Below are 9726 nucleotides of genomic sequence, written 5' to 3' on the forward strand. Positions count from 1 at the left end.
ATTTTCTTACATGTGCCAAAAGATTTTTTGTTTTTTTCATATGAACATAACTGAAATTTCCGTCGGTTTGGGTTACATTAGCCAGGTTTGGGGGTGGGGGTGGGGAGGCTGCTGATTGAAGGCTTGAAAAATGGGGCTGGATCGAAAAATTTTGCTCACCCCTGCTTTAAGCCACAGGTGCACAATCCCTCTTTAAGCAGCACCCTGCACAGAGCCACTGCATTCCAAAAATCTGACTCAGAACATAGGGAGCTGGGCGGAACTCAGAATGCCTTTTGCTTTTGAAGGGTAGAGGAGATTTCTGTGTTACAGACCTGGTGGTGTTACATGGATATCAGGGAGCATTTGAGAAAGACATCAGAGGAGGAGCTGTGTTAGTCTGTGTCCACAAAAACGAGAAGTCCTGTGGCACCTTATAGACTAACAGATTTATTGGAGCATAATGTGGAGGTGTTAGCTGCAGGAAGTGGGCCACATTTTCCCTGAATGAGTTGACCTTGTCAGCTCTGGGCTTCTTGATTTGTACTCCTTTCTTTTCATGAGCCTGTATATTTAGACCTGCCTCTGGATTCTCCACAACATGCATCTGACAAAGTGGGTCTTTGCCCACAAAAGCTTATGCTTCAAAAAACCTGCTGGTCGATAAGGTGCCACACGACTTCTCACTGTCTTTTTGAGAAAGAGATATTTCAAAACAAGGTTATTGTTAATACCGTGGGAATAACTAGGACCCCAGTATCAAACCAGGGCCCTTCATTCCACCTAAAGACAGGCCTTGTCCCAAAATACTTCTGACCCTGTGTTACTAGTAATAACACCAGGGATTATTAAAACAGAAGGGAATGGGTTATTTTAGCCTGTCTCCTTTTTGTTGTTCATGGTGTTTATTTACCTTTCTGTGTTCCATTGAAACTATGAGTCAGTCGGTTTCGTTTTCTTGTTCCCCTTCTGGCCAGCACAACACCCTTGCCTTCCACTTCGCCGCCGTCCGGGAATTGTTTACATCCAAATAAAAGTGTCCTTCCTCAATTGAAAACAATCCCAGAAAGAACTGGGGAGGGATGACAAGCCTCCACCCCCCCGTCTTATATTTACACAACCTACATTTTGTGTCATCTCACAGCTTCTCTGACTCACTGTCTTCATCTACATATCCATTTATCAATTACCCAGTTATCTACTTCCCAGCCATAACTGTGTTATTGATGTGGTGCTGGGCTTGATTTTCAGTCTTGCTAAGGACCTACACATCCATCTGAAGTCAATGGAAACTGCAGGTGCTCTGCACATCTGAAATTTATGAGTGGCCCATGTGCAGACCTCAGTTTAAATATATATAGGCCTCGCTTTCACTATTTTGCACCTTGCATCCTGATTTAGACTCTCATCCTGCAATTGCTTATGCATGTAATTTATATTTAAATAGGAGAATAGTCTTAATTGAGCCAATATATTGTCTTTACTAGACGAAAAGGTGTGTTATTCAGCGTGTTTAACCATAGTATAGACAAGACAATTTGTAACAACACAAATTCGCTGGTAAAGAAATTACTTATGTAATAGTGTGCTGCATAAGGTATCTCTTATCATCGGCACCAGGGTTCCTTCTAAATTTCCATGCATAGATGGAATAAATTTTGTTATGTGCACTGAGATGTGTGGATGTGCACCACTAATAGAAAAACATGCTCACCGCTGTGGGTGGCTGTGGGTGCTCTGCTAATCAGCTGGGTGGCACTTGAATGTCTCCTGGGCGGCTGCCCAAGCACTCAGCTTACAGGGAACCCTGATTGGCACTTAAGAGCTGCCATGCTTAGCCAGGGACTCTCTACAGTCAATGACTTGGCTTGTCCTTATTTGTCTGATGTCCTTTTATAGGGTATGTCCACACTTGGAAATTTTCCACGCAGACATTCCAGATTAACTTCCCCACATGGACATTCTTATTGTGGAATATCTATTATGATAAATTTCCAAGTGAAGACAAGCTCTAACACAGGCCTGGTTTCTGCTAGATTTTTCCTTCCAGGCTGGCAGCTACTCATGTAGGTAACAACCTGTCTGCACTGGGGGTCTTGCTGTTGTGTCACTGTTGGTGCAAAAGCCAACAGCAGGGAAGCTCCACCCCAGCTTTCGTTTTGAGGGCCCTTTACCCCGCCAGCGCATTTCCTGAGTTTGCATAGAGCCTGCTTTGTTTTTCCCTTGCACAGTAGGCCAGGTGATGTTACTGCTCTGCATCTCATTTATTGAGCCCAGAATACCAGGCGTTCCAAGCCAAGACCTGTTTATAACGCTGACTTTGGAGAAGAAGTGTCTGTTTCCAGAAATAGTCACCCGCTTATCCAAAACAACCCCTGCCCTCAGAGCCATCATGGTGTGCCAGTGACTTATCTCACCTGCCTTTATTTGTTATCAAAGCAGAGGGTTTGGACGCCTCTGCTGGTGCAGAGCAGGGGCGGGGATGTCTGGAAGGGCAAGTGGCAGCCTTTCTGGAGGGCAGCTCTGCTTCAGACACATCACCTGAGTTGTAGTGAGGTTCCTGTTTTGCAGTAGCACAGTTCACTGGGGCATTGGGAGTCATGCAGCTGGCTTGAAGTCACACTAAAATTCACCTCTCTGCAGAGGCGTCAGAACAAGGTCTGTGCATGGCTCAAGTGCTCCAGATGAAGTTCACCCATGAAGAGGAAAGGTCCTTTTCCCCCTTGTTTGATGCTAGGGATGCTGCTAAAGCCATGTAGGGTGTGTGTGTACATGTAGTGTGTATGTGTTTGTGTTTGTAATTTAGTGGTTACCGCATCTGAAGCAATGCTGTGAGAAAAAGCACGTCTTTTTTTCTGTCATCGTCACCAGGCCACGCAAAGTACACAGAAGCCCAGATACCATTTGTAGCTGTCGGACAAATTGGTGTGAATGAACTGAAATAGCAAGTGATCAGAGAAGGGATTGTAGCAAGATGGCTTGTGCAAGCCATCCTTGTTCACAGTCGTGGAGAATTTATCCCACTGCACAAAATTCCCTGTAATAAAATGGTAGCAGCCCCGTCACTAACATACAGCAAGCATGTCAAACATACTGCCCATGGGCTGCATGGGGTCCCATCAAAATGTTTTGCAGCCCTGGGAGCCAGCAGGGGTGTGGAGTACCTTAAATTTGTATTTAAATTAAAAATAATTATATATGAGCAAATAACAATTTTACACATCAGATCTTATGAACAGAGACAGGCAGAGATGGGACATTAAATGGGAAGAACCAAGGTGCCACTGAGCCTCCTCTGTCTTGGTTGCTTGGCTGTCTGGTTCTGGCTCAGGGGCTCAGTATCTAACTATTATATGTGAGGTCAGGAAGAAATATTCCTCCCGGAACAGCTTGGCAATGAACTTGTTTCTTCTCCTTTCTCTTCAGCATGGGGCACAGGGCACTTACCAGGATTATCCAGGCAGCTCTCAATCTTTTCCTACCATTGGTGAAGCATAGGGCATTGATTCATCTCTGTCCCTCCTGTTCTCTGCCTGTTCCCTCTAATAGTCTAGCCTTCTGGGAGCTGTAACACATTAGTATCATTTCAGTTGGTTCATTTGTGGTCTGTGTTATAAAGGAAATCACACTGCATGAGGTAGTATTCCCATTTGTCCATAATCTCTATGAAATTGCAAGGAAGCTGCATTTTCAAGCATTTTTCCACAACCACAAAGCACAGAAACTGTTTTTTTTCACATCATCACCTGATTCCAGCAGCTGGGTCTTTAAGAACAACATTAACTACTGTGAAACGTGTGATAAAGTCAGGAGAGCGGGCATCACTCCCTTTGCATAAGAAATCTCATGTACAGCTATGCCTGCACTTGCAACTGAACAACAAAACTTTTGTCATTCACAGGTGCTTCCCCCGCCCACTTCCCCCAGAACAACAAAAGTTTTGCCATGGCAAGTGCCAGTTAAAATGGTGCGTTGTCAGCAGCAGGGATCTTGTCGACAACATGAGCTTTGCTTGCAGCGGGTAGAAGAATATTGTTGGCAAAAATGCTGAGAAAAACTTGTTACACTGCACGACTTTTAGCGAGACAGGTGTGTCTCTAAAAGCTGCCTAGTGTATGTCTCATTTTTTAGAAAGCCAGAAAGTTTGGTTTGTTTTTTTTGAGTGGGTGCTTGTTTGTTTCAACGTAATAAAACATTAGGTTAAACATTCAAAGTTGACCACTGATTTCTTTTGGCAGCTTCTAGGGGCTTTTTTTCAGGACCTGACATCAAACGCTTTGGAGCCTGGATTTTCACAGGAGTTGAGCGTTTGCAGCTGCAGCGCTTCTGAAAAATCCAGGTCTCAAGTTGAGGTTTCAAAAAACAGAGGTTATCCAAAGTGTGACAGCACTCTATCTGCTTGAAATCCTCTCCTTCTGGATCATGGTCTCTGCATGTAACTTGGGGCAGAGGCTCCATGGTCTGTGGCTGTATGATAGACATGGGAGTCCTTGTGGTTTTAAAGGGTCTCCCAGCTATCCCTTGACTTGATTTGGTTGGAAGATCTCTAATTTTACCCTATTTGCCACTGATATGTTCCCTCCAAGGTCCAAGTTCAGCCCTCATTTGATCCTGTAGCAAGGCTTGTTGCTAACTCCTTGTCTACCCAAACAATTGCACTGTTTGTTAAAGGGACTTATATTGGTACAAACTCCTGTGCAGAAATGCTTATTTCAGTTGTAGTGGCTTTACTATGGGAGACAGTGTAACAAGTGGATCAAGCACTGGACTGCGACTCAAGAGACCTTAGGGCTGTTCCTGGCTGTGTCGCTGACCTGCTTGGTGAACCTGGGCAAGTGCCTTCCCTATGCTGTGCCTCAGTTTCTCCATCTGTAAAATGGACATAAGGATACTGATCTCTACATGAAATACAGGAAAGAAAAGCAAAACTGAGTATTAAAAATATAATTAGTATTTCAGTGTATTTTGAATCCCTTTCTAACTGACTTCAGCTACACTGGGATAACACTGGCTCAAGCCAGAATAAGGGCTTCCAGACCACCTTTGGCACTGGTTTAATTTAATCAGACTGGTGCAGCTCCCTGTGCAGAGCAAATCCTGCTGCTGTTTCATATGGCACCGGTCAGTGCTTCAAGTCTCTGAGGGCTCTTTAGCAGTCCTGTAGATCCCCTCAAAGCACAGCAGGGCCTTGCAGACCAATCTGCTACCTAAGGAGCTCAACAGTCATTTGGTACATCAGAAAGACAGAGACTGCAGCAATGCACGGGTTGCTGGTAGTGTTCCCTCCAACCTTTTCCATCTTTGTGCACATTTTTTCCCATCCTTGTGCGGAATGTATTTTTTATATGCATAGAGGCATTCGTGAAGATGCACCATCATTAGAAACAAAACCTAGCTGCGAGTGCTCAGCTAATCAGCTGAGCAGCATTCGAATCTTTCCTCAGTGGCTGCACAAGCACACAGCTTAAAGAAAACACTGCTTGCTGGTGGGATGGTCTCAGAGGACATGGGAGAGGCTGTGCAGTTTCCACAGAGCATAAGGATAGGAGGGCCTCCCTACTCCTGTGCACCTCAGGGGAGCTGCCTCCCTGACCCTGTCAATTGTCTCTTCCTTAGAAGACCAGGTGGCCCAGGAGACAGAAGAGGTGTTCCAGAGCTATGCCTTCTATCGCTACCAACAGGAGAGGGAAGAGGGTGGAGAGGAGGTGCCAATGGACCCTGAGATTGCAGAGATCCAGCAGGAGCCAGGCAGGTAAAGCTCTTCCCATTACAGAATGAATTGTACATCACCCAACACAGTCCAAGCTCAGGGTAGATTCACACTCTCTTTGTGGCCCGACACTGAAGCCTCCTGGCACCCACTGCCAGGGTACTCTCTAATTTTTTCCTTCCATGGGTGGAATAAATGTTATGTGCACCAAGGCATATGCAGATGGGCACCACCAATAGAAACCCCTGTTGCCATTTGTGTGTGCTGTGCTAATCAGCTAGGCTGCAATTGAGTCTTTCCTCGGTGGCTGCCCAATCACTCAGCTTACAGGGAACCTTGCTCACTGCCCTGCATGGGAGTTGGGCCTCTCTCTAATGTTTGCCATACTCTTGGCAGCACCAGCAACCTGGTGGGCCGGCGCCTGGCCATCATCGGAGATGACATCAACATGCGGTATGATGCAGAGTTCCGGAACATGCTGAAGACCCTGCAGCCCACGAAAGACAATGCCTACGAGTACTTCATTAAGATAGCCACCAGGTAAGGCAACCGGCTCCCAGCACTCCCATGTCACCTGCCTGGGAATGCTGGTGATGGATGAGGACTTGTGTTGTTGAGAGTCAGACTGGCATGCAGGGTGGAAATCAGAGAGGCGAAAATTAGATTTAACCTAAGCCCTGGCCACAATGCCAGGACAGCTGGTGCCCAAATTCTGCCCCAAGCCCAGCCCATAGCCCCAGAAAAGTTGCCGTAGCTGTGAACTATTCACAGTGGAAGTCTGGAGTTTCATGAAGGAGCGCCTAAAATATGACCGCATTTTTCACCTGTTTGCTCTTGTGCCTATCATTGTACACTCATGTCAGATATTGACGTGGATCACTCGTTCTTCAGTCCTGTTTGTAAATGTACTTGTAGTCCCTGCACGTGCTAATAATTTTGAAGAAAAATGGATGGCGGGCTGACCTCCGGTGATGAAAATCTGCCCCATCCCTCCTAAGCCCGACAACTGAATATTCCGTTGAGCTGGCAAGCCTGCGAGGCATGGCTCTCCTCTGTGATGCCAAGAGGAATTTTACTGATGTCTGGAGTGACACTGGTTTAAAACCAGCAAAAGTGGGGAATCTAGTCAACGTTTAATTCTTGAGCAGACCTGCATCAGCTCCCATTGGGAAGGTTTTTCTTCACAGCCAGGCAGGCTTGACAGTTGAAAGCTCAGGGCCTGGTTCCCAGTCAGTGCTAAGCAACACAGCTTCAGGCAATGGATCCCGCAAGTGCTCAATTCCCCTGACCATCATGTGCCTTGAACTGGCTCAGTCCAGCCCTTGAACTTAAATACTGCACAGACTTGGTTACTTGGGGTTGGACTTGTTTAGTTTAGAAACGAGAAGACTGAGAAGGGACTTGTTAGTGGTTTACAAATACCTAAAAGAGTATTACAAGGAGGAGGGAGAAAAATTGTTCTCTTTGGCCTCTGAGGATAGGACAAGAAGCAATGAGCTTAAACTATAGCAAGGGAGGTTTAGGTTGGACATTTGGAAAAACTTGCTAACTGTCAGTGTAGTTAAACGTTGGAACAAATTGCCTAGGAAAGTTGTGGAATCTCCATCACTGGAGATATTTAAGAGCAGGTTAGACAGACAACTACCAGGGATGGTCTAGATGGTGCTCAGTCCTGCCGTGAGGGCAGGTGACTGGGCTTGATGACCTCTTGAGGTCCTTTCCAGTTCTAGTGTTGTGTGATTCCATGACTCTACCCCTTAACGTGGGGGAAGGCTTAGCTCTCGTTTACAGATGGGGAACAGAGGCACAAAAAAGATGAAAAGATTTGCCACAGACTGAGCTGGTGACTGAACCTTGAGGCCCAGTCTAATACCCTGTCCACTCAGACGTCCTTTCTTCCTTGAGGCCATGCCACAGATGAGATGAGATGAGATGAGAGCCCTGTGGCATGAGGAGGCCACCTGTTGGTGCTGACATACCAACCTAGCCTTCTCCTTGGGCACATGCTGGTCTCGATGTATGTTGCCTAACTGTCTCTTCTGTCCTTTTTTCCTGCTCCCTTTCTTCGGGAAGCCACCCTTTGCCATCCTGAGGCAGTTAACACACAGCAAACAGGTAAATTAACCTCTCACTCATGCTGCAGCTGACCTTTCCAGTGTTGTTCCTTCCTCCATCTCCACTAACTCACCTTTTTCCATGATGTGCTCTGGAAGGCCCCATCTGTACTATGAACATCCTCGTCTTTATGCTGTGGGTGGGGCAGATACCTATGTTAGAACAGTATCTGTGCAGCTGTGCAAACAGAAATAGGCATGATGGGTGCTGAGGTTAAAACCTGGGACCTGAGTCTCCTCACACATTCTCTGATGCAAATCAGAAGTAACTCTGTGTAGCGACATGGGTGCGAAACCCATGTAAATGGTTGTTTTTTGTATGCACCTGGAAGCTCTGATCAGGAGTGGAACCCCATTGGGTTGATGTTGCACCAGTTCATGTTGGAAATCCATCCTTGTCCTAAAGAGCTGGCAGGCTAAAGTGAGATCAGCATCCAGCCCTGCGAGTGGTATTTCATTGTCATGCATCCAGGTGAAGAAGAAATCACGTCCTAATATACCTGGGCCACAGCCCTGTTTAAACCTGCCTGTCTCTGTTGTGTAGATAAAGCCCAAGAGCAAATGTATTCATTCCCAAGGTGGCAGTAGCTCAGAGAGAACAAAACAGTAGTAGTGGTTGTGGTTGATCATGGGGGGGAGAAGAACTGTGCAGTTAGGTGTGTTTGTTTTTCACCACTAAACTGTTGCTAAATTGGTCAGGAGAGGATGTAACTTGAGGGCTTAGAGAGCTCCGAGTGTGCAAAGGACCCACCTGTAGACCCCTGGACATTCTGGTGACTGCAGTGTAATGTGACTGGAGGGAACAGCCCAGCAGGCGAGCGGCAGAACACCAGCAGGAATGGTCTTGGTTTTTTAACCAGGAGGTTTGGTTCTGTTACAGCTTGTTTGAAAGCGGCATTAACTGGGGCAGGGTGATTGCGCTGCTGGGGTTTGGTTACCGGATGGCAATCCACGTGTACCAGCACGGGGTGACCGGCTTCCTCCGGAGCATCACCCGCTACGTAGTGGAATTTGTGCTCCGCAATCGCATCGCCCAGTGGATCGCCCAGCAGGGAGGATGGGTGAGTGAACCTGGCTTTCTTCCTGGCTGGGGCAGGCTTGGGACAGCACATGACTCCTCACTTAGCTGGGTTCATGAGAAAGGTTCCCTGTAAGCTGAGCACTTGGGTGGCCGCCCAGGAGAGATTCAGGGGACGCCCAGCTGATTAGCAGAGTGCCCACAGCCAGCAGCCTGTGTTTCTATTGGAGGTGCACATCTGCACATGCCTCGGCGCACATAAAATTTATTCTGCCCATGGATGTAAAAAATTAGAGGGCCCACTGCTCGTGAGCAGCGTTGCTGGTCAAATTGAGTCAGAGGAGCTTGCAGATAAGCTCTGACCAGTTCAGGGTACTGTGAGGCAGAGCAGGGAAGGATCAGAATGCAGCCAGTTGCGGCAACGCCTCAGGAGTTAAGTCAAAATCTTCAAACGTGGGCCTAAAAATCAGGTACTTAAACAAATTAGGTACTTACATATCAGAATCTATTTATCTAAGGCACTTAAATGGCCCCCATCACCTTGCTATTAGGGCACCTCACAAACTTTTCCATATTTATCTTCGCAACAGCCCCATGAGGCAGGTCAATGCTGTTATTGCCACTGTACAGGTGGGAAACAGAGGCACAGAGAGGCTAAATGACTGGCCCAGAGTCACACTGGGGCATCTGTGGGAGAGCAGGGAATTGAAATCTGGGTTTTCCTAGCCCTAGTCTAATGCCCTAACCACCCTCCCTGTGTGTATGAGCAACCCACTTCTCAGGAGGTCTAAGCACCCATCACTTCTCTTGTCTCTAGTGGGAGCTACATGTGCTCTGCAAATCAGGGCTTGGTTGTTTAAAGCCGAGCATCTGAAAAATTAGGCAGTCTGAATTTGAGGGTGGTG

The 9726-nt window shown here is 46.9% G+C and overlaps 1 protein-coding gene and 1 long non-coding RNA gene across 3 annotated transcripts in view; one reads left to right on the forward strand and one right to left on the reverse strand.

Moving 5' to 3' along the window:
- The window catches only part of BAK1 (BCL2 antagonist/killer 1), a 37845-nt gene that overhangs the window by 21157 nt on the left and 6962 nt on the right, over positions 1 to 9726 (forward strand). The window contains exons 3-5 of the mRNA XM_074977300.1: positions 5596 to 5731; positions 6086 to 6229; positions 8684 to 8864. Coding sequence (XP_074833401.1) covers positions 5596 to 5731; positions 6086 to 6229; positions 8684 to 8864 — 461 coding nt within the window. The remainder of the gene's footprint in view (positions 1 to 5595; positions 5732 to 6085; positions 6230 to 8683; positions 8865 to 9726) is intronic.
- LOC142001762 (uncharacterized) overlaps positions 1 to 9726 on the reverse strand; it is a 29978-nt gene that overhangs the window by 4365 nt on the left and 15887 nt on the right. The window contains exon 4 of one of the 2 annotated variants that reach the window (XR_012642564.1): positions 3421 to 3544. The exons of the other annotated variant lie outside the window; for it this stretch is intronic. This is a non-coding gene — a long non-coding RNA (uncharacterized LOC142001762). Of the gene's footprint in view, positions 1 to 3420; positions 3545 to 9726 lie in introns of those variants that run through there. 2 annotated transcript variants of the gene reach the window in all.

This window comes from Carettochelys insculpta, chromosome 26 (assembly GCF_033958435.1).
Source record: "Carettochelys insculpta isolate YL-2023 chromosome 26, ASM3395843v1, whole genome shotgun sequence".
Lineage (NCBI taxonomy): Eukaryota > Metazoa > Chordata > Testudines > Carettochelyidae > Carettochelys > Carettochelys insculpta.